Source organism: Aedes aegypti, chromosome 3 (genome assembly GCF_002204515.2).
Source record: "Aedes aegypti strain LVP_AGWG chromosome 3, AaegL5.0 Primary Assembly, whole genome shotgun sequence".
Classification (NCBI taxonomy): domain Eukaryota; kingdom Metazoa; phylum Arthropoda; class Insecta; order Diptera; family Culicidae; genus Aedes; species Aedes aegypti.
This window is the reverse complement of record NC_035109.1, coordinates 84393962-84419948: the sequence shown is the minus strand read 5'-3', so window position 1 is coordinate 84419948 and position 25987 is coordinate 84393962. Positions and strand designations below refer to the sequence as shown.

Below are 25987 nucleotides of genomic sequence, written 5' to 3'. Positions count from 1 at the left end.
GATCGGGGAGTCGTGGGTTCGATTCTCACTGAGAAGACGTGTAACTTTTCCGCAAATCTTCACATAAATTTGTCCATCTAATCCAATTGCAAATTATATGTAATGTTTAGCTTTTCGGTAGTTGTTAAACTTCCACTCGGCTGGTTAGCCGTAAACCACGATTCATAATTAAAAACAAGTAGTTAAATTCCGTTAAGCATTCGCTTAGCAATGTGAGTTTTAGTATTTTTTCTTTCACGAGTTAAAACATCCATGAGAATCAGCTTAAAATATTTACGCTAGATAGGAAAGATTTATTCAGACATTTCCCATGGATTTCATCTAACGTTCAATTCATACACTCACGTGCAAAAATTTGGGTTAACCCCTTCAAAAACAAACAACAAAATGTGTTTTGTTCTTAACTCTGTGATTATACGTCTAATTGAAGCTCTCTATGGCCCATTCGAAAAGCAATGAGTTAAACTTTCTTCGTAGGTAGTATTAGTAAACAACATTCAAAATATGTTTTTGTCGAAATAACTATGAAGTAAGAATAACTCATTGCCTTTTGGATGCGTCATAGAGAGTTTCAATTGGATGTGTAATCACAGAGATATTAACAAACCACTTTTGTATATGTTTCAGGGAGTGAACCCAAACTTCCTTAGCCGAGTGGTTAGAGTCCGCGGCTACAAAGCCATGCTGAAGGTGTCTGGGTTCGATTCCCGGTTGGACCAGGATCTTTTCGTAAAGGAAATTTCCTTGACTTCCCTGGGCATAGAGTATAATCGTACCTGCCACACGATATACGAATGCGAAAATGGCAACTTTGGCAAAAAAAGCTCTCAGTTAATAACTGTGGCAGTGCTCATAAGAACACTAAGCTGAGGCTCTGTCCCAGTGAGGACGTTAATGCCATGAAGAAGAAGATGAACCCAAACTTTTGCACGGAAGTGTAAGTAGCTTTAGATTGCCACCAAGCACCAGCCATGAATATTTTTAGAAATTTGCTTTTGGACAACTTAGTAAGATCCAACAAATTAATTCGTCATAAATTTTCTATATTTTTTTTGTGATTTGTGCATACAGTGCAAAAATCAGTGTTTTCAGAATAGATGTGGTGTGGAAACTTTCTTTAGACCTTATTTCATAATAATAAATTTGGAAATTTACTTAAATCAAGACACCCTTAAGATGATAACCTTTCCTTGTGTAAGAACAAACTTAAACTATAGAGAAAGCTAATTCCTAGACCCATAACGCAGGTAGATCACCTTTTGTGGTGCGTTATGGGGTAAAGATCTACCAATGAACCCTAGTCCTGACTGCTTCAAATGAAGGGAATAGGATCGTAGGAACACTTGTTAGTCCTTGTTACATTTTAAACCTTGTTAAAAGTTACAAGTCTCGGTTTTCCCAATTAGTCGAGAATGATCTTGAGGCATTACTTTATCACTGAACATAGGGCACGGAATATACTACTATAGATCAAATATCAGTCGCAGTGGTTTCTGTTTCGAACCAAAAAAAGCTATTACCTATTGTGCTTACAATTTTAATTGTTGGTGTTGTACAGCTGTCTGTCAGCGCCTCAAATGATGAATATTATCAAGATTCTTAGCATTCTTCTATAAATAGAGACAGTCACCGTTTAGTATTGTATTGTAAATAGACATTTTTCAGATAAATCTCAAATTATTTCACATTACATGCACAGAAAAAAATCCGTTCTCGTATCCGTGAACGGACCAATGCACGGTTTCACTATTTGACGTTTAAGCGGTGTGGTTTTATTTATGTGACCATGGAAACCAGTGAATTCGGCACCGCTCAAACGTCAAATTAGTGAACTCGTGAATCGGTCCACAGCAGTCATGAACTCGTCAACAAGCTAAAGTATGGATCGATGCACGAATTCACTATTTGACGTTTGAGCGGTGCCGTGATATTTACGTGGCCATAGCAACGAGTGAATTCGGCACCGCTCAAACGTCAAATTAGTGAATTCGTGCATTGGTCTATGGACCAATGCACGAGTTCATTATTTGACGTTTTAGCGGTGCCGTGTTATTTATGTCACCATGGAAACCAATGAATTCGGCACCGCTCAAACGTCAAATTAGTGAACTCTTGCATCGGTCCATACCGTGAACTAGATCATGTTTATATGAACGCGTTGCCTAGTTTCGAAAACGTTCATGTGAACACTCTTCAGAACTCTTTTTTGAGCGTGTGTCTTCTACTTATAAAACATGAAAATAGTTATTCTCACCTTTAAAATCATCACCATTTATTTTTTGCCTAGAATGGCATAGACATAGACTGACTGTACATGTCAATGATTGCTACTCTGTGATTTATCGGAACTGATAAGAATAAAGGATGGGAATTTCCGCTTATTCTCGAAGGGCACATTTTGGCATATCTCATATTATAGTTCAATAACGGCGCCAGCCAAGTCCTTACAGTCAGTTGGGATGAGAAAGGAATTATAGGGTGTACTGATTGATGCTTCTAGAGACCCGAAAATACCTCTGAATCTCCTCAATTGCCACGGGGAGGGTGTTAGTTATCGAGGTAGGAAAAGATCTGGGAGTCACCTTTGGTCGGTGATGCGATCCATGTATAAGGAGAAAAAATACGACTCTTACTTAAAACTTGTTTTTATTTTTGCCCCGAGATGAATAGTTTTTGTTTTTTTTTTATTAATACCTCAACATCCATAATGTTGAAAAAATCAAAAGATGTTTATAATTCTTACTGTCGGGCAGTCCAGTTGCAGTTTGAGCACAATCCCATTTTACAGTTTTTGTTTTGACGAACCATACATAGCTTGTTTGAAAATTACATAAATGTAACGCTGTCATAAAAAAAATTGTTATCATAAACATGGAACGAGCTCACCAGTTGGTAATCCATCTTCGACTGAACACGAACATCTTTTAGCACTCGCACAACGCGAACCGTGAATCTTATCGGCATCCCTGAAACAAACCGGCTTGCTTCTTCTTCTTCTTTCTGGCGTTACGTCCCTACTGGGACAGAGCCTGCTACTCAGCTTAGTGTTCTTATGAGCACTTCCACAGTTGTTAACTGAGAGCCTACTTTGCCAATGACCATTTTTGCATGTGTATATCGTGTGGCAGGTACGAAGATACTCTATGCCCAGAGAAGTCGAGAAAATTTCCAACCCGAAAAGATCCTCGACCGGTGGGATTCGAACTCACGACCCTGGGCTTGGTCTTGCTGAATAGCTGCGCGTTTACCGCTACGGCTATCTGGGCCCCTTGGGCTTGCTTGGGCTTTCCGAATTACTGACCCAAGTAAGTTAGACCACATAAATTTTCATATAAAATTAAAACATAATACCTGTTTATCGTAGGGAGCTTGTAATAATACTCAAAACTGTAGCTTACTGATAGTAATTCGATAAATAACACAATTTTTTGCGAGCCAATACAAGACGACCACAATTCACAATTCATCATGTAAGTAAAAAGAACAATATTCTGTGTGCTAAACACTTTCCGTCTCATAGTATCTTCCGCTTTCTAGAAGAATACCCCCTTGAAAAACTTTTCCTAAATGAGCTATGTCGAAAGGTTCCACATACCTCGGATTCTCACTTGCCCCGGGGAACCTTGTATTGACTGTGAATTCTAAATCTTTTGTTGGTGAATGTTATCTTCATATCATTTTTATCTGAGATATTTCTTTCTTTTGAATATGGGCGGATCAATTTATTCTGTTAGAATGATTTTTGACATCATAGATAAAATGCTTCATTATAGAAATATTCCCTTCTTTAAAAAATAGGCTGTTCTTTTGAGTTATTGCTGGAAGAGCTTGCCACTAATATTTCCAAGTGAATCTGTTAATTCTAATGAAAACAAAACAATCTGGATAAGTTATACGGTTTTAAGGGTTATTGAATGACGATGTAAGTTACTCTTACTTCTTCAGTAACGCTTTAAATGTTACAATTTTGATCAAAGTATTTTATTTCTTTTATACATAGAGTTTTTTCTTGATAGGTTTAAGTTGTAAAATTAAGGTCTCTTGTAGGACTTCTATTACAGTTTCTCAATCCCACAGAATTACCGTTTTGATTCATATTACGGAAAGCTTCAAATTCCGGACACTCTCGTTTGTATGGGAAACATTTCACACGAAATGTTTCAATTTTCGCCGTCCAAAAGTTCTCATTTTCGAGGCTGGTTTATTAAGTTTTTTCCATAAATATCATTGCTAATTTATAATGCCCAACTACCTTAGACGCCTCTTAAGTGAAGAACGATTTCAATTGATGATTTAACTGTTCCATTAATGATTATCATGAGCTGTCCGTAATTCGAATCAAAGCGTCCGGAATATGAGGCAAAAGTGAGGGAGCGTCCGGAATAAGAATCATGAAAAGGCCACACGTTTTGATTTATTTAAAATTATTCAAGTTGCGGACGCGTATTCTTTACCCACCATTCGAAAGTTAAGGGCTTCCGACGCTCGATAACGCTAAAAAATCATACAGAATGATTAATTTTGTATGGTCCAAGCTGGGTCATACTTCACTGAGGCCTTAAGTGTCCGTAATATGAATCAAAACGGTATTTTTTTGTTTTAGCTGTTTTCAGAATTCAGCAAAAAAAATTCACATATCAAAGCAATTATTTGCACAATGATTAGGATGAAAGGCCGTCGTGATTCCATCCTTGTGTCGATACCTGCAAAAGCTTACACTCGATCTTCTAGATGCTCCCTAAAGACAGTACTTACAGCGACAAAATCATGGTGGTCATTCATTGATGTTTCTGTAAAAATGTGGACAAGAAGGTTTGCTATAGCGTATTGAGGACTTGATGAAAAACTGTTTTTTTTTTAATTTCGTGGTTCATATACTCATATGCAATTTTCCCTTGTTTTAAAAATAGGCTGTTCTTTTTTAATTAGGCTCTTCTTGGAGCATTGCTGTTAAACATATTAAAATCATAATGCAGTTTGAGGCTTTGCAAATTTGTGGTTCTTTAACTGGATCAAATTAATTGAATATTCATCAAATATACACAGTGACGATACATCCTCACTGGAACAAAAACTGATTCTCAGTCTTATATTATCTTGAGCACTTCCACAGCTATCAAGGTTCTATTTATAATTGATTATTTGCCAAAATTTTAAAAGCAGTTTTCTTTCAAACGGACAAAAAACCGTGATAAATAAACATGTCCTTTTGTTGATTCAGTCTATTATGATAAAAGAACGTTTCGAGACTTGTTGACCAATCGGAAGAAAGCTGCTTTTTCAGTTTTGACAAATTTCGCGTTGAGTATCATACAGGCGTATCTGCAGTGATCGATTTCTCTTCGTCGATTTTCTCTTTGGCTTAGTATACGAAACTTAAACGCTTTTCGGAACATTTTACGATGCTGCATGACGGAGGACAATTACTATTTTCTACTAAAACATAAATAGCAGTCGAAAACATTGACCCGGCCGACTAATTTGCAGAAGAGAAAATCGACGAAGAGAAATCGATCACTGCAGATACGCCCTTATGATACTAAACGCGAGAAATTATCGATTTTTGCTAGAGCATTAACTGAGAGAAAGCTAGCTCTCAATTGATCATTTTTGCATAATGCATATCGTATGAGAAGCACGAAGATACTCTATGGCATGAAAACTCGAGAATTTCAAACTCTAAATAATCCTCAACCGTCAGATATGAAAATGTCTAATTTAGTTTATTAACTTGTGTCAAAGACACCATATTTATTTCAATAAAGGCGCCAACTTTCGATTTTGACTAGATACGAGCGAATAAAGTGTGTCATTTTGGTGATCTCCGAACAAATAAGTTTCCATGCGAATTAGTCTCATTTAGTTGTTCCACTTTGTCGAAGACTCCAAATGTGCATATTATCATAGGATTGATATATGATCGAAAGAAATGTTTGCCCACTAGCGCTATGTTGGGAGTGATTTCTGACCTAAGAAGTTTTTAGGCGAATAGGACTCATTTAGCTGATAAACTTTGTTGAAGATACCAACCAATTCTGTAATAAAGCATTTCCCAAGTAACATTGGCAGCTGAATAACAGCTTATTCAGCTGAAAATAGGCTGTATAAACAACATTTTAGCTGAATAAGCTGTTATTCAGTTACTAATGTTACTTGGTTTACCAAGTGGAAGTCAGCAATCCTGTGACCAACTTTGCAGGAGACAGCTTTCTCCCAAACCTCTCAATCTAAGATTGTTCCACTTCAAGTACTATTTTTAGAACGCTGGGCGAATATGCGTTAAGTAAATTGTACCCATGTATTTTTTTCATGGTTCTCTGAAATTTTCGTGTACCAGGTTATGTTACAGCAATGGATCATTAAAATAACCAAAACGGCCGCTATGGAAAGCATAGATAGCGCCACCGTAGCCTTGTGTGTTTGACAGAACAGCAATGCTGTCACAATGTTAAATCCCATATACAGTGGCGCCTTTGTTTTGATGCGGTGAGCACTTGCAAAAACTACATTCAATGATCCATTATCTATTGTTATTTGGCATAAATTTTCCAATTGGCGAGGAACGTGCCTTAAGTGTCGACTTTCTGATTTTTTTAGACTTCCTTCGAAATTTTCTGCTACAGAAACACTGATGTCTAGAATTGAATTTCGTGTTGAAATTATTCAATGGTGTTCCTATTTGCAGTTCCGTTGAACGATGATTCGCTTGTGGATGATCTGTTAGCATCTAATATAGATAGTTTGTACCAAATCGCAGTGGTATTAATTTCCATAAATGAGGCTGAAATAAAATAACAGTCGTCTTCCGTAGGAAAGATTGAGAGCGCTTTGTCGTTGTTTATCTCTTATGCCAGAAACTTCTAAAAATTTCTACGTCATAGATATACGGTACTAAAGTGTGGTATTTTTGACATTCATCCCATCCCAATCTTGCAATCGTTCTTATCTAGTATTCTTATCTTACTAAATTATACCGATAGGTTATCATTTCAGCGCAACAACAAATATTCCCAAGCAGGCTGAAGCTATAATGATCATCATTCGACTTATCTCTCGGCAAATATGAGTCTTTGCGTATGTGTTTGCTAATGTAAAATAATTCCAGCTTGTCCTATAGTAGATTAATGAAGTTTTTTGATGGAGATGTTCACTAACTTCGACTACCCAGGACATAGAGTATCTTCGTGCTTTTCCACAACGATATACAAAGGAAAAATGATCATTTGGCAAAGGAAGCTTTCTGTTTATAATCGTGAGAGTGGTCAAAGAACACTATGCAGAAAAGCGGGTTATGCTCTATATAGGAAGAAGAAAAAGATAAAAAAAACTAGAAGAAATGAGAAGAAAACTGGATATCAAATTTGCATTAAGTCGAATTGAAAACAAAAAGAATAAAAAATTAAGTATATAAAGCTCGGACGCTTAAGTCGTTTCTTCTTCTCACAAAATTTGAACACGTTCCATTGCGATTTCGTTGCGATTACACCGCATGATAAGCCCCGTCCACAAACAGAAAGAGAGGGTCGGAGGGTGGCACTTCTCCCTCATTCCCCAGCAGGGCCATAATCATCACATACCGCCAGTTGATACGCCCGTCATCAGTCAGTCAATTGCTAGGCTCTGAACACATCATAATAATAAAAATGTTAATGTTGCCATCGTGTCGAATGTCGCAAAACAAGAATATGTAGCCCATCCTGTGAGAGGGTATTGACATTATTCATCGCCGGACGAATGCACCACAGAAATCGATTCCGCTGTTTCTCTACACGGCGTAGTTGGTACCAAGCGCCGCCAGAGTTAGTGGTACTGTAACAATTTCGAAATTGTTCAGAACAATGCTAATGCATCACAATTTGATTCGTCGCGAGACCTACCGACCGTCTGCCCAAGCCCCATGGTTCCGCTTCACGATCGGAGAAAGAACTTTTCCATAACACATGGCTGGTAGCGGGTCTTTTTTTTTGAAGACTGGGTCACTATCTTAATGTAAGTCTTCAAAAAATTTGTATTTTTCATAAATGGTCTCTTTTTTAAGTAAAATGTCCTCTAAAGTCACTTTTTCATTTTTTTTCTGTAGTGAATTCTGAAGCTCCAAAAATCCTACGTGACTATTCCTTTCATCAGGAATTCCTCCCTCCAAACTCAAATCTTCCTGTTGAACGAAAAGAAATTGTGGAGTAATGTCACGAAAAATCCCCAAGAAATGCTTTAAAGTAACTACTAGGAGATGTATGGTCAGTTTCGCTGAGAAATCCTTATATATGGAAACTTAGAAGTACTTCATGGTCTCTTTTCGTTTCATTTGCAATTTGTTTGGGTTCTATTATTGCAATAATAAGTTCTCTACTTTTTTGAATTTTTGGAAACTTAGTCTCTACCAGTCCTGACAACAGCAAGAATGTGGACTATGGACAGTTGGTTTGTTATATGGATGTATGGGCAAGCCCTTTGCTCGACTGTGCACAGTCCGGTCTGGCAATATCGTAATCATGAATGTCGCCTTCGTCGTTCCATCCAATATACGCGTAGTGCTGTTTGAGCAATGTGCGCTATTTAAAATGTCCCCCTAATTCAAAGACATGTGTACCTACTTAGTACTTACTCCCTGCCAGCTTGGAGGCTCTCCTCCTCGACATCGCCATTGCGTCTTCGTAACATGTGTGAGGTGTGGTTCTCGCTCATATTTGTTTTCGACAATGAAGAACTCCTAGTCATAGTACTGAAGAGTCAATGGCGTCGTCGCCGTAGAGTCGATCCAACCTCAAGTGGCACATGATAAATCTAATCCGAGTTTCCACTAAAAGACTTTATTGAACAAATCTTTTCGTCATAACTGCGACTCGGCTGTTCATCTACAGCAGTCAGTTCAGTAGAACTACGGTGTGGCGTACTGTTTACTGAATGAACATTCTAGTCTGATTGAGTGCAGTTGTGTGTGCTCGGCGCTAGGGCAAATAAAAAAGAACTCCACACACATGGTGTGTGTTTGATTTGGTTCTTCCTCATTCTGCAGTCGACGACGATAAAGAACTGGTACCGCTGTGTATGTGCTCTAAGCGGCATATGTTGTAAACATGGCTTTGGTGGGGTTAGTGTGTAATGTTGAATTACGACGGCGGCAGTGTGGAGTGGGCCCAGAGCTCTAAGCCGTTGTAAAGTAAGGAGTTAATTTTTCATTGTTTTGTCAAATGCAGCCCGTCATTTTTATGGCTTGAAATCTCGCTTAAGGCCTTTTGGTGCGTCATCACAAAATGGCTTCTTCCAAAATCATTAACATATTGCTATGATAGTATTGGTATTTGCAACATCGATGAAATATAACTGCTTATCACCTGATTTAATGGATAATTTATGCGAAGAAAAATGCTTCAGGTGGTATTTCAATATTTAATCAACACTTTCAGGTACAGCATTATCAATTTAGCGACAATATACATGAGATTTATATTCTCAAAAATATCTCCGATTTTATGCCGCATTTCATTGCCTCACACAACTACACTTGTAAATAGAAGGTGCTTACCTTTTCCATTGTAATTCTGCAGCAAACATTTGTGTTTTGGATTTCATATTGCGTTCACTACACTTCCACTAAACAAATTTTTCATTTACTTCCCTTAAAGGAACACATTTCAAACGGGAATCAAATATTTATAAAGTTTTATCAACCGCAACACTCAAAACTATTATGGCGGTGGTTTTCACTTGCTGCGAATCGACGCCGCCACCGCACACTGAGACATGCCTGTGTTTATAGTCTAAAATATCCAACTTTTTTTCTGTTGTATTAATTTTCAGTGCGGATAGGTTGGGCAAAGCATAGAAACTTGAAATTCATACGTTGTTTGTTTTTCGATTCTCTCAAATTACAAAAACCATCTCTACGAAGCATAAAATCATACCAATAGTTTATCAATTTGGACCACCCAAAATAATTGAAAAGCTCCACAGTGCGATGCTTCGGGATGCGTCGGAACGCGTCTATCGTGTGTGCACAATCATCGTGATCGTTGAGCGCAGTGATGTCAGAGTTGCTATCTGTAAAATCATAGCATTTAATGTGAATTGATCACAAAAATCACTAAAATTTTATTAAATCAGTGATCTTGTGATGGAAAACTATTTGCAAAATGATAAGTTTTTATGATATGCAGCAAATGTTCCGAAAACAAGCATATAAAAATTGCTAGAAAAATCTGTCACCAATCACCTGGCAACACCGTCATCCCTTGCAAACATAAACCGTACCGATGCATAACAAAAATATGAGATAAATCCAATTTAAAACTGAGAAATTTCGTTGCCCTTCATTAAATTGTAATGTTTTCTTTTGATATGTACGATTGAAGAGTTGATTTTGATTTCCAATACTCGTCAATCTACTCAATTTCCCATGTGTTTACATAAAAATATGCTTAACACAAATGTTATATTTTTTGTTTGTTTGTTTTGAAAATATACATGGAAAGGCGACACTACTACTATTACATCAATGATGATTCTAATGATTCTTTGACTTACACGCCGCTTCACCTTAATCTGGGTTAACGCCCTAAAAGCCATTGGTAACCACATGTGTAGCGCGTTGTTTCTGAGCAAATGAATAAATTAGCATCCAAATCAACACCACTGGCAGGTAGAGGTGATCCTTTCTTCCTTATAGCGTTGTTAAATAACGTGTAACTCGATTCAAATGCTTAGAAACAACGAGCTACACACATGGTTACCAATGGCTTTTAGGGCGAGATCATAAATTGTGCGGGAAATGTGAAAAGTGTTGTAGGGTAGAAGTACCAATTATGGCAATAGCAGAAATAAAAGAAGTAAAGCTATTTTACGGGTGGCTTCCACGACGGGACGGTTCGGTAAGGCATTATCTTCATGTTTTGTACACAATTACTAAGAATTTTCATTCACACGTTCGAAAACGTTCGCAAGCGGAAGATACTAATTTCATTGTAGAGAGGGATTTTCAGCGACACTCGATTTTTGAATTTTCCCTCTTTTTTCGTCAAAACTTTGCACTGGGAAGGTAATGTGAGTTCATTAATGCTGTTTTGTATCATTATTTGCATTTTCACTACATTTAGACTCCTTTTCGAAAATTAATTTGTTCCCATGAGCCCATTGCAATAAATTGATTTAACATCTATTTAACACAATTTTTTTGGAAAAAAAATATGAGCTATCACTTCATTACATATTAGCGTTGCATTATCATTCGCTCTGGATGGCATTTGAGTTCATTTCGTGCAAATATTCGATAGTCCATAATTGGTACACTTTTATATCGAATGCTAGGAACGCTATTGCCATAATTGGTACAAAGACAACACTTTTAAAACAAATTTTTAGAAGTTTAAAGTCAATTTAGTACTAAAACTGTTTATTTCAACTGTCTCGCAAGGCTTCAAGCAAGTAATTAACACCAACAAGTAATGCTTATGTTTTCGAAACGCAGTTAAAACTTGTTTTTTATCCATCCTGTTGACATATTGCATCCATAATTGGTACACCTACCCTATTCAAAATCGAAATCCTCAGTCAGCGGAGCAGTTTTTCCAAAGATGCTGATAACTCGAAACATTTGACTAATTATTTCTAATGTCTGCTAGGTACGTTTACTACCATGAAATTTCATTGAAAAGAAGTGATGCAAACGCATTTTTTTTACTGAGATGTTCATGTGAGAGTTTTAATGGCTCGCGCATGATTGCTGTAAACACAGAGTGGAATAAGAAAAAACTCAGCAATCACAGAATGAGAAGACCGTCTTCACGAGCCTCGTCTCAGGGAAAAATCTAAGACAAGGCTTGTCAGGTCAAAGTACAAAAACGAAACCAATTGCCTGTCAAAAAAGACCACTTCTCATTGGTTGTTTTGGCAAAGGCCATCGTTGAATTGAATTGCAACAGGGCATTTTGTTGCTAGCTTGGCCGTGTTGCTAGTTCATAAATTAGAGACTTTATCAAAAATTTGAAATTGTTTCATGATATCTTTTTGTTTTCAATCTGTTTATATTCGATGTTAAGTTTACCGCATGTGCTCCTACAATGCTAAAATATATAACAAATAAGCATCCTGGCCTCCTCTATTGCACTAAATCAGTGCTTCCCAAACTTTTTCTACTTTCGCCCCCTTGAGGCCAACATTAATCTTGAATCGCCCCCCTGATATGTGATTCAAATATTTTAATAAGGACAAAAAATGTCTTCGACTCGCATATCCAAAGAATCATAATACAATAATTATTATGTACACTTAAAAATATTTTCTTAAATATCGGTAATCTGGGCTGTAAATTATAATATCGATTTTAAAAATATCTTGCCTACATTACAGGCTACTGATTTAATCGGTAAAAGTTTGGTCCAGTTTCAACTTAACAAATGTTATGTATTCATAGACGCCTTGTGACGTAGTTGGGGGCGAAGTTCTCGAAAACTGAACCAAATGCAATGTTTTCGAAGCAAACGCATTTATTTTTACATGAATATGTCATATTTGGGTGAACTGCAATGATTCTGTTCGCAATTGTTCGTTTTTGAAAGATCTCGGCCCGTGAATTATGATTTATCTGCTGTTTCTAAATTACTGGAATAATTTTCCGAAATTGTGAGTAATGAATGCCTGACGTTTCTAACGCTTTTCTTTATCCAATCCAAAAACCCTGAAAATTATATGACAATCCAGAATGTTTTTTAACTCATTTATCAAAACGGTGTTTTTCTAACACCAAGAAAAACTCGAATTTTTAAGACGTTCTGGAGGTATAAATCCAACGCATCTCTATTTTTTTTTCAAATCTATTTATAAATAGAGTTTTTTTTGTCTTTGGCATCGCTGGAATGCGATTTTTGTAGGATAAATTTTCCATTTTTTTTAAAGACCCTTATATATATATTGGGCATCTACAAAATCTCGTGAAAATCTCAAATGCTGACCATTCTTAAAACTCACATGATATTTAAAAAGCTCAATGAATAAAACACATATTTTGTGTTTGACAATCATGTAATGTTGTCTATAATAGTTTTTAAATGACCATAATTAGAGATATAACGATGTAAGGTAAAATATTCCTGGAAATATTTAAGTTTGGAATTGATTAACCTTCAGATGTTTGTCCTCCAAAGGTTATGAGTATTTATTTTCAAATGCTCCCATGTTAGCTTTTTCGCCCCCTTTCGGGATTTTTCGCCCCCTTGGGGGGCCCTTTAAAGTTTATATGGGAATTACTAGAGATGGTCGGGTCTCGGGTTTTCAAACCCGAAACCCGACCCGAACCCGAACCCGACGGGTTCGGGTCGGGTTCGGGTTTGAAAATTTAAAATTTTTCGGGTTCGGGTTCGGGTCGGGTTTGAAGGCTACAAAATTATCGGGTACGGGTCGGGTTCGGGCTTGAAAAAAGTCGGGTTTAGTCGGGTTTGGATCGGGTTTGGTGAGAATGATGAACAGAGTAACAACCTAAAAGCTTCCCTATGCATCAGAAACGATGAATTTATAATCTTTTCAAACTCGGGTTCTACTCGGGCTTTTCTTAGTAAACTTTTTCGGGTTTCGGGTCGGGTTCGGGTTGGAACAGCGAAAATTTTTCGGGTTCGGGTCGGGTCCGGGTTTGATTTTCAATTACAGTCTCGGGTTCGGGTCGGGTCCGGGTTTTAAGAAATAAAATAAGTCGGGTACGGGTCGGGTTCGGGTTTGAAAAATGTGAAACCCGACCATCTCTAGGAATTACTATGAGAAAAGCAACCAATTCATTCAGTCGGTCATAGCGTTTGCCCATGTGCTCTTGGGGATTTGAGCTAAGGTGATACTGTGAGATATATTCATCAGCTACAACTTTGCCCAAGACCGTTTTCAAATCGGACGCCTCAGTAATTGATTATTGATTTATATCCAGTCGGTAATTCTTCAGCACTGCTCATTTAACTTCTGAACAGGCAACATTGCTGCACCTGGCGCGAAAGATAGTACGCACAAATCATGGCTACTATGTTTTACTGCATATATCCAGTGACAGTGATGCATTTGAACGCGTTCAGTTCGCGTTCTAGTTCATTTTGTTGAACGCAGCGATCAAGTAGGCTTGAACATTGAGCAGTTCAAAAATACGAACCCGTGCGAGCCGAAAAATGAACCCGATCAGTTATGACTGATTTACGACAAATTCTAGGTCAGTGAATCAAATTATCATCAAAATAGACGAAAAACAAACAACAAAGCAAGCTTGCTCACAACCGTTTGTCACAACTGTTGCGGATAAGGACACAATTAAAAGCAGAATTGTCATGACAATCACAGAGCGCAATATTGTTGCAACCTTTTCAATTCGCGAATAATCAGTAATTTTAAACACAAAACCAAATTTGTTTTATGGATGCTGTTTGATAATGTGTCAATGTTTACCAACACGGAGAAAGTTGCAATGCGAAGCCCAGAAAATCGCCGCGCACGTGGTGATCGATCTTTGTCATATTCTGTTCAGGTGATGACAAACTCATGTTGCGGAATAAAATTGTTGCAACAGGAATAGGAGGTGACAATGTCTTTGTTGCTGCGTGTTGGGTGACAATTTATTCACTGTTCTAGGTCAATGTTATGTTTTTGACATGCATAATATCGAGGGCTGTATGATTTCTATATTCATGATAAATTTCGACGATTAATACATTCATTCTTCAAGTGGGACCTCCAATCATTATTGTGAACTGAACGGGCCGTTCTTGAGCAACGTCAAGCTCTTGCTCGTAAGTTCATTGACTACTACGTTCAAGTGCAAATTTGGCTCGGGCTCCGTTCAATTTTGGCTCGCGTTCGTTAGTTGGAACGACTGACAGCTGGTGAAAATGCTCCACACTAACGCATCTGGAGAGCAAATCTAGCGTAACATTTGAAAAGGGCCTAACTGCAAAATGTAAACAAACTTGATTATTCATTATTCGTATAATTTTTTACGTGAATTACTCCTACATACTCTTACGGGCATGAAAAATGCATTATTAATGGTAATTTTATTCAAATTTAAAAGGGCCTATCTGAAAATGATAAAACTAAGAGGGCCTAACTAGTCATAAAAGGGCCTAACTGAAAATTTCCATCAAAATCAGATTGGCCCTTCCATGCGTTTTTAATTTTCCTCCATATTTTTCAATATTTAGCCATTGTATAGTGTATCTCTCGAATAATGGAACCTAGTGAAATATTTGAAAAGGGTCTATCAGCATAACGTAAAAATTGAGAAATTCTCGATTGAAGATTCTGTAACATATTGATTGTTACTATTTTAAACTCATTGCTATCTAATAGTTTTAAACTTTTGTTCGACACTCATAGTCTATTACTGGGCTACGTAACGTTTTAAATCTAACATAACATAGAAACTAGTAAAAAATGTTGAATTCAAACATCATCGGCAGATAGGCCCTTTTACGAGTCTTCAAACCAGTTAGGCCCTTTCAATTAGGCCCTTTAATTGAACATGGTTTCAATTAGGCCCCTCCAGTTAGGCCCTTTTATTTAACATAGTTCCAGTTAGGCCCTCTTGGAATTTGTTAATTTTATTGAATATTGAATAGATTTTCAAAGTTTTAGAACAAAAACAATCGATTATGTGAGAAAATCAACATTGAATATTGAAAACAGACAAGGAAAATTTATTGAAGATTCAGTACTATATTGATTATTCATATTTCAAACCCTTTCTCCTATTTACTAGTTTTATACTTGTGTTCGACAGTCTACTAGGTGACCCATAACGATTTAAATCTTAAATAACAAAACAACTCGTGAAAATGGTTGAATTCAAACATCATCGGCAGATAGGCCCTTTTACGAGACTGCAAACCAGTTAGGCCCTTTCAGTTAGGCCCTTTGCTTGAACATGGTTTCAGTTAGGCCCCTCCAGTTAGGCCCTTTTATTAAACTTAGTTCCAGTTAGGCCCTTTTGGAATTTGTTAATTTTATTGATTATTGAAGTGATTTTCAAAGTTTTAGAACAAAATCAATCGATTAGGTATGTGAGAAAATCAACATTGATTAATAAAAATTCTTTATTGAAGATTCAGTACTATATTGATTCCTATTTCAAGCCCATTCTCATTTTTACTAGTTTTATCATAATCTTAATGCGAAGTTAGTTGAAAAACTGATTTTTTATCCTGAAAAAAAAAAATCAATTACATTAAAAAAATTGAATAATTTTTATTTGGTAATTTTTTATATGTTACCTCTAATTGTGGATCGAGTTCCAAAAGTCGCGATTTTCACAAAAACAAATTCGTTATAAACTGAGAGCTTTCTTTGACAAGTTGCCATTTTCGTATTCGTATATCGTGTGACAAGTACGAAGGTACTCTATATTCAGGAAAGTAAAGGAATTTTCCATTACGAAAAAACCTGGACCGAGCCATTCTGAAGGTATCTGAATTCCATTCCCACTCAGATACCTTTAGAATGGCTTTGCTTTGTAGCCGCGGACTTAAACTGCTCGGCTGAGGAAGGCCCTCAAGTATAAAACAAGTAAAAAAGTGAATGGGTTTGAAATAGATATAATCAATAAGGTACTGAACCTTCAATCGAGAATATCCAACATTTAGCTATTACATTGTTTTTCTCTCGCTTTATTTTATTTAAGAACTATGAAAATCACAATAAGCAATAAAATCAACAAATTCCAAAAGGGCCTAACTGGAACTCTGTTTAATAAAAGGGCCTAACTGGAGGGGCCTAACTGAAACCATGTCCAATCCAAGGGCCTAACTGAAAAGGCCTAACTGGTTTGAAGATTCATTAAGGGGCCTAACTGCTGATGATATTTGAATGCAACCATTTTCACGAGTCGTTTTGCTATTTGAGATTACTAACGTTCTGGGCCACGTAATAAACCATAATGAGTGTCTAACACAAGTATAAAACTAGTAAAAAAAGTGAATGGGTTTGAAATATCAATAATCAATATGTTGCTGATTTTGTATAGAATAGTTTCCAATATTTAGCTTGTATGATATTGTGTTGTTTTCTCACATAATCATTAAATGTTGTTGAAGAATTATGCAAATCACTTCAATAATCAATAAAATTAGCAAATTCAAAAAGGGCCTAACTGGTTTGAAAATTCGTAAAAGGGCCTATCTGCGGATGATGTTTGAATTGAACTATTTTTACAAGTTGTTGTGCTATTTGAAATTCAAATCGTTGTGAGGCACGTAATAGACCATTATAAGTGTCGAACACAAGGGATTATCCCAAAAAAAAATCCATCAATTGGGGCCTCCTCCAATGGGGGGATGTACGAAAATGTGATAGTGCATGGATTGGGTATTGGAAAAAGCGTGACAGAGGGGGTAGAAAGGTTCTAGAAATCCCGAAAAACGATGGACGTCATTTTTGGATCTTCCCCAAGTATGAAGCTAGTAAAAAGCGAATGGGTTTGAAATAGGAATAATCAATATGGTACTGAATCTTCAACCGAAAATTTCCAATATTTAGCTATTATATAGTGTTTTTTCACATAATCGCTAAATTTTGTTCAAGATTTGTGCAAACCAATTCAAAAATCAATAAAATTAGCAAATTATAAAAGGGCCTAACTGAAACCATGTTCAATAAAAGGGCCTAACTGAAAGGGCCTAACTGGTTTGAAGATTCATAGAAGGGCCTATCTGCCGATGATGTTTGAATTCAACAATTTTTACGAGTTGTTGTGTTATTTGAGATTAGAAACATAATGGGCCACGCAACAGATTTTAATGGGTGTCGAACACAGGTATGAAACTAGTAAAAATGCGAATGGGTTTAAAATAGGAATTATAAATATGGTACGGAATCTTCAATTGAGAATTTCTCAATGTTTACGTTTTGCAGATAGGCCCTTTTCAAATGTTACGCTAGAAATCGTCACGAACCGCACACATACATACGCATTTGTTCTATATATGGAGACTGCAATGCGACGGCACTCAGACGTCAAAGTCAGTTTGACATTTTCTGTTGACATTTGAGTGGTTTTTAGTTGGAATATTTTTCAACCAGCAAACATCCAACCATCGAGTCATTCCATGTAGCGGACCCCCAACGAGCGAATCCCCACTGTACTGGGGCGTCCGATTTAAAAACGGTCTTCGGCAAAGTTGTAGCTGATTATTGTACCTCACAGCATCAACATAGTTGTAATCTCCAAGAGCACATGGACAAACACTATGACCGATTGAATGGATAGCTTGCTTTTCCCATAGTAATTCCCATATAAACTTCAAAGGGCTTGTGCAGTCTCAGTTTTCATCCAAATGAGCTTTTGGGAGGATACTCAGGATTTGATATAGAATCGAATGAGCGGTGTGGAGCAAAAACGATTTTTTGAACCACTCTACTCTACATTATACTTATTTATATGTTTTTGTTTTTTTTTCTTCCACAGGTGTGTAAATCATATGTTTAAACAACAATATTCAGAACCATTGAATGGCATGTAAGTAGATAAATATTACACTTATTCGAAGATTTATTATTACTAGTTGTTCACTACCTGATAGCATATCGGGAAACTAGAAATCCAGTAAATTCTATTAAGGGGGCTGAATCCGTCATCAATTTGAAAATAATGACGATGATAACGATGACGGAGCGTTGAACGTTAGGCAACATTTGCTCTGCGTGACACACTTAAATTTGGAAATCGACCTCGGTAAACGGATTCACCGAGAATCCAATCACGCATATCTATTCGCCGAATCTCGGTAAAACTGTAACCGAGATTTCGGCAAACTGAAAAAGTTCAGCTGTTAGGTTCAGTCAAGGAGTGTTGGTTCGATTCCCGCTTCAGTTCGGAAAAAAATTTCGTCAGGAACGTATTATGACTGTGCCACTGGGCGTTGCATGCAAGTCCGTTGTCTAGTGTGGTGCTTCTTTCAAAGGAAATAATCGTCCGGTGCAAGCATTAACGTGTAAGCACAGACAAACAGACGTCACACTCTCACTGCTATCCATCGACCAACTTTTTAACGATCGATTCGAATTTATGGTAGGTGGTCAATCGACCACCCGCAGCGCTCGCGTCGTTTTTGTTCGTGTTTGACGTTTACACACTACCGCCACCTGTTGGTCCATCGGCCACCTACAATGTTTTTAGCATTGGACGTACATGTTTTCGCGACTATGATTTTGATCGCGATTTGTTCTAAGTGTTACGTCTGTTTCTCTGTGGTTTAAGTGTATTTAAAAAGACATTGGATTGTCGAAATCTCGGTAAAATAAGCACTGAGATTCGACATTGAGCATTAGCAAATTCTCAACTGTTGGGTTCTCGGCGATTTGTTTTGCTGAGATCGGTGAACTAATGTTTTGTGTTTGAATCCTGAAATTCTTCTTAATTCTTCTTGGAATTACGTCCCCACTGGGGCAGAGCCGGCTACTCAGCGTATTGTTCTAAGAGCACTTCCACAGTTATTAACTAAGAGCTTTCTTTGTCTAAATTGCCATTTTCGCATTCGTATATCGTGTGGCAGGTACGATGATACTCTATGCCCAGGGAAGTCAAGGAAATTTACATTACGAAAAGATCTTGGACTGACCGGGAATCGAAACCAGACACCTTCAGCATGGCTTTGCTTTGTAGCCGCGGACGCTAACCACTCGGCTAAGGAAGGCCCCCACAACAAAATCTTGATCCTGATCCCCATCCTGAAATGCTATACATATCAAAATAGTAGTTACCGGAATGAACTTGACATGTGGAATACTGGGTCAACCTACGTAAATTTATTTAATATCGAAGGCGTTGATACATTGCCCTGCAATTAATTTGCTCTGCCGATTGACTCATTTGTTTGTCTGCAACCGATTCCTGAATAATTAATCATAATTGATGAACCTGTATTGCGTAACGGACATCCATATGTGAACCCATCCAAGTCAGGTCATTCGTAGCGATGCTCTGGTTCCAAGCGCGAAACTTTTTCGATTCGTTCCGACCAGTCTACCTGGCCACGAAGATTTTCCACATACATTTCGAAACCTTGGACTTCAAGCAGCAAACCGTTCGTCGAACGCTTCTGGATCAATTTCGGTTTGTTTTCACCATGATGGTGGACGTTTACTTCATTTACAGGAGTATAGTTTTGAACCTTCCGTACCTGTATCTCACCGAATCCGTACTGCTCAATGTGGGAAACTACCTCAGTTTGGTATTGCTTTCTATGCTAACGTTCACTCTGCCGCTGTGGAATCGGCTCAAAACCAAGGAAGTGTTTCAAATTCTCGCCAATATCAACGACTGTGACCGGAAGCTTGGGAAGCTGGAAGTCGTAATCGACCACCGGAAGCATTACATCATCAGTACGGTGTATGTGATGTGTACGATGTGCGCTGCAATGATCGGAACGTGGAATGCCGTTTCGGTTCGGCACAACGAAGCTTGGACGAACATCACCATGAAGGCGCCCCAGGTGTTAACCGTGGTGGCAATATTCAGAATATCGACCAACTTCGGTTTGTTCACCTGCTACAGCAATCTGACCTTGCTGTCGATCAACGAACGGCTGGATAGCTTATATAGCGTTATGATGTAAGAGTTTCTGGATTGTCCGGAACGTGTACTCAAATAACGTGTAGTTATTTTAGGAATCGCCTGTCAACAATGGCAACTCCCCAGACCGCCACTAGTTCCGGCCTTACGTGTCATATCATCCGGCAAGTTGCCAATATACACCATCAGCTGAACGACACGATTATTCTGTTCAACCAGTGCTACGCCTTCCAAGTCTTGCACGCGACGACAATGACGTCATTTTTTACGGTATTCGTCGTTTTTGGGTTCATTCACGCCTATGCATCGGAGAAGAACGCCATCACGATGAATGTTGCCTGGAACAACTTGCTGTACGATGTGTTCTATCTGGTCATGTTCCTACAGCTGATTGTGTCCACAAGCTTCGTCAGCAGGAATGTAGGATCTTTAGCGAGTTTCATTGTCCAATCCAGGAATTCATCATTTTCGTAAAATTTTTAGTGTAGACGAATCTCGGTCGCTATTCACAAAGCGATCAGTTACGGTTATTACAATAAAAGGATCTTCAGAGAATTGAATAGGTTTTCCCAGCAGCTTGAACACCATGCATCGATAATCAGTTGCGGTTTGTGCGATTTCGATTGGACGCTACTGCACACGGTTCGAATAGAAATAGCTAATTGAGTTATGAAGTCTACATTTCTGTATCTTATAGATTGCTGCCACTTTTACGACGTACTTGGTCATCTTGCTGCAGTTCGATGTAGGAAATCTGGACTTTCATCGACAGTAGTGGCCGTATGGAAAGATGTGTTTGAAATGTGAACCAGAGAAAACAACTGCTGCATACACAATTACACTTCATCGGTTGAGAAAAGTATATGCATTCATTATTGATTCAAAGGTCTAAAATCGCTTCAAATGTTGAAAAATGCGCAGAGTAGCAGATTTTTTTAAAAACTTAGTCACTATTATAAGACAAGTCTCTAAAAGATTTGTAGTTTTGATTTTTTGTTAACCAAAATGATCTCTAAAGTCCATACAGTCGTAGCGGTAAACGCGCAGTTATTCAGCAAGAACAAGCTGAGGGTCGTGGATGCGAATCTCAACGGTCCAGGATCTTCTCGTGAAGGAAATTTATTTGACTTCCCTGGGCATAGATTATCTTCGTACCTGCCACACGATATACATATGTGAAAAGGGGCAATTGGCAAATACAGCTCTCGGTTAATACCTGCGGAAATGCTCATAAGAACACATAAGCTGAGAAGCATGCTCTGTCCCAGTTGGGACATAAAGCCAGAAAGAAGAAGAACAACTCTTATTATGTAGCAGTAGCAGCAGCACTTGAGAGCACCGCTATTTCAGGCCCTAACTTCATTAAGCCTGGACTAGTGCTTTACTTGCGTCTCCAGCTACTACTAATACGAGATAATAATTAGCTCCCGGCAACGACATATGGGACGTCCCATATTCCCACGGCAAGATAAAATCCCCACCTTATTATTGTTATCGAATGACGATGATAAGCACCTGGTCGGTGGTCGACAGTATTATTACTGCTCCCCAGCACGTCACAACGATATGGTATGCCGAATAAGTAGTGTCGGATTATTCAGATATGAGTAAAATAATCTCAAGGTTATACAGTTTAGTGGTAGGCGTAAATTTTCCCGCGCTCTTCTCTCAAACACAGACATTTTAGACTTACGACCATTGTAGAAACAAAACACATGTAAGAAAAATCCAGTTCTGAAGTTCTCAAAATAAGATTTCTTCATGGATGTATCTTACCAGCAGTTTTCTGAGCAATACAATATGTTTCTTTTTTTTGTGTACCGTTTTGTCTCAAATTCCGTACAAACTTATATTCCGAACACTCTGTTTTTGTATGACGATGTGGTTGAAATCTGAGACGAGACTCGCGAAGACGGTCTTCTTTTTCTGTGTTTGCTGAGTTTTTTTCTTATTCCACTTTGTGTTTATACCAATTATGCGCAAGCCGTTCAAACCCTCACATGAATCTCTCTGCAAAAAATGATTGAGTTTACATCACATTGAATCATAATTGGTCATGTGAGTGAAATTTCATGCCAGCAAACGTAGCAGACATTAGAAATAATTAATCTTCTGCTTAGATTTATTAGCAACTTTGGAAAAACAGCTCCGCCGACTGAGGATTTTAATAACAGTTTACTTTGAACACAATAATTTTCACTTTTTCAGCCATAAAAACGGTGGGCTGCATTTGACGTTTCGTGAGAGGGGAATCTGGGCTGCATATGACGTTGATGTTTTTCCTCTTCGCGAGTCTCTCTCAAGTTGAAATGTTTCGCTGAAATATATCATCAAAGTACCAGGAAATGGCAGTCAACTAAAATTCAAATTAAATATCTTACAATCCATTTTATACCTCGGGAATAGTGATGATTCTCTAGTTCGATTATTCATATGAATACGATTCATTCGTGCTGTTCGGAATTTGAATCAAGGTGTTCGGAATATGAGACAAAATTAACAAGGTGTTCGGAATTTGAATCAAAATGTTGTTCCATACTTTTACGTAAATACAATACTAAACAAGTTTAAATAAATATTTTTTTCGGTACGCCTAACAGCTAATAGTAAGACATTGTGATGAAATTAAAATTGTCACAAATATCAGCTAATTTATGCCCACCAGGTGCATATGAAGTCACTGTTGGCCCTAAGTGTTCGGAATATGAGTCAAAACGGTACCTTAAAACGGGGTAACTTTGATAATGCGGGTAACTTTGATAGTGCGAGACCCACAACATATTAAACGAAATAACGAAGTTTCTTTCAATCAGTTGAGAAAAACGAATGCAAAGGTAAAGAGAACTAGTATGACACTTCATGTCAAAGCTATTTTCGTTGGAATCAAGTGCATTTAAGGATTTTTATGCAAATATTTAAAATTTACAAGATTGAAACGCTTACAAACAACCTGTTCTACGATCACTATTTGATAAAGTCATAATAAGTTCGTACTTATCTATAACAGCCTAGTTATAGTAGAACATGAATTCGGTCTCAATTCTCTTAGCGGAAACCATTTTTACAAACTGGGACCATTTTTGTAATCTAAGTTAGACATTTCCATATAGCGTAAAACGCCTAGAGGTATGCAACGCCGTATAGGGTAGAAGCACCGGTTTTGGCCATACGCCAATTGTAGCCATAGTGGATTATACACCGTTTTACATAGCCAATAAGCATGGAACCTTTTGTGTTCAGTAGATCACATTCACATGATAGAGTTACATTTATTTACTCGTGCAAATTGATTCAAAACATAAGAAAAACAATTAAATTTCCTTATAATTTTAACTCCCATACACCTAATTTGGCCACGGCACTCTTAATTTAGCCACTCTCGTGAGAAATCAATACGATTGGTCAATTAAGGAACCGAAGTTAAATCTCTGGCCGAAACTGGTTCCGTTGGCCTATATGTTGACCAACAGGGTTTTCGAAGCGAAACAATGGGTTTAGCTCAGTTTTGATATTTTACACACATAATATGGATGGAAAGCTTGCATTTGACATATTTGTAGTATAAATACGGCTTCCCATTTAATTTTTATTGACATTTTCTCTTAGGCTGGCCAAAACCGGGGATTTGTTTGAAGTTGTTAAATACTTTTTTAATCTTCGAATACTTGTGACGTATGAAAATCATGTTTTCCGTATAGTTAAAATCCTGTTGTGGCTGAGAATGTAGAACAGGATAATGTTTACGTAAAATGCTAAGGGCAATACTCGGTGAAAAACTAGACGTAAACATAAAGAGTAGTACCAGATGTATTGTGCTTTTCTTTGATAGATGGATTATAGGCCTATTCATAAGACGTTTTAAATCAGCTGATCGGGAAGCTCTTTGACAGTTCTTCTATGGAGATGACAGTCCCGTGTTAGCACCGGTTCTCCACCGATGTAAACAAATGCATAGATGGACCTGTCACATGAAAAGGCCTATTGGGAAAGTTGTGTATCGCACTTCGAAGATCACCAAGCAGTGGTTCCAAATATGTTTCCATGCAAATGGATCCATACCCAAAGTTCTTCAAATGTACATTTACGCGACAAATGACACTGGTTTTACTATCCAAATGCAGATGATTTGCACTTGACTGCATCATTGCCACAATTAATAATAATCGAACAAGCCTATTTCAAGTGGCTGACATACTGTTACAAATGTTTTACAAGCAAAGCTTTCGTGAAACAAATAAAACAAACAAACTAGCAACCCTGCTGAGAACACATGCTTTTGCTAAAACGTAAACAAATTTTCGCTGGCGCGAAACCAATTCACTGCCTTTTCTTGCCCGCCAACGGCGAAAACAAACAAATCAAGATTTCTCGAGATTCTTCCTAGGGATTTTTTTAAAAAGTAGCCCAGAGCTGCAGAATGACCTCAGGAATCGATCCCTGTACTCAGATTTGATGGACAATTTTTTTACACAATAACGGTCTGTCGGGGCGCCGTGGCCACTATAGGTGCAAATTAGTTGAATTTTGATCAAAATTGTTTGTTTCGATGTTTTTTTTGGACAAAACCTTAATGACAATGACAAATGAATTAAAGCAAAACAGCTGTTCATAACTACTAGTGCGACTATAGGGGACTGTCTACCAAAACATTTATCTTTTTATGATTTTCATATTTTTTTTTACAAAAAATTGATCTATAGATAAACAGACAACCAGAAATCGCATGAAAGTGCACGTTACAACTCGTTTATTCATACTAATTACATCAAACCCGCACAACACCGTGGATAAACTCGTCTGATTGATGAGTTTCCTCGCATAAAACACTTCTTTTCGGAGTTCATTTGTACATTTTATTTCGTCTCGTACACTCGTACAAAGTAAGTCGAATCAATCCGTAGCAGCTGTCAAATCAACATTTGTTATCATAAGCTAAGTCGCATAAGATCACAGGTTAGTTCGGTAGAATATTTATACACTCGCATTGTACGTTATTATTCATCACATAATATATGCACGCATATCGCCTCCACTTTTGTACGTAGAAGGCCTTTTCGCGACATCTTATAAGTGAAATTTTGCACATATAAAGCCTCCAGGTGATTTTGTTATACGTACATTTTGGTTGTCTGGGTAGTCTCCAGACCAAAGGGGCTATTGCTGTAATCAGTTCAGTAAATTTTACGTTTACTGTTAAGTTTTCAGCGATGTATGTTTTTTATTTTTTTGTGATATATATTTAAAAAAAAACAGTAATTTTTCATCGACACACACTGTAGGTCTCAGCGGAATAGATTTTTAATTAAAGATCATAACTTATGAACAGCTCAACCGATTTCCAATCTATTTTTATGGAATAAAAGCTAAAGATTTCAACTTTTCAGAAAAAAATATAAACCTCTGAAAAAAATTGTTTTTTTTTTACATGAAAAAATATAAAAATTTCCGAAAAAACTAGAT

At 37.5% G+C, this 25987-nt stretch overlaps 2 protein-coding genes across 3 annotated transcripts in view; both read left to right on the top strand.

Annotated features, from left to right (window-relative positions):
- The window catches only part of LOC5577449 (TATA-binding protein-associated factor 172), a 93277-nt gene that overhangs the window by 15146 nt on the left and 52144 nt on the right, over positions 1-25987 (top strand). Inside the window, exon 1 of one of the 2 annotated variants that reach the window (XM_021854445.1) lies at positions 18422-18472. The exons of the other annotated variant lie outside the window; for it this stretch is intronic. The gene's annotated coding sequence lies outside the window, so the exon portion shown is untranslated. Of the gene's footprint in view, positions 1-18421; positions 18473-25987 lie in introns of those variants that run through there. 2 annotated transcript variants of the gene reach the window in all.
- Positions 19594-21592, top strand: LOC5577444. Its single transcript, XM_021854450.1, has 2 exons — positions 19594-21169; positions 21225-21592. Exon 1 carries the CDS (start codon positions 19932-19934, stop codon positions 20568-20570), a length of 639 nt encoding a protein of 212 aa, XP_021710142.1. The 5' UTR covers positions 19594-19931; the 3' UTR covers positions 20571-21169; positions 21225-21592.

Bases quoted from the DNA above. Each gene is read 5' to 3' on its own strand.
- LOC5577444 (XM_021854450.1), top strand. From the start codon at position 19,932: ATGCTCTGGTTCCAAGCGCGAAACTTTTTCGATTCGTTCCGACCAGTC.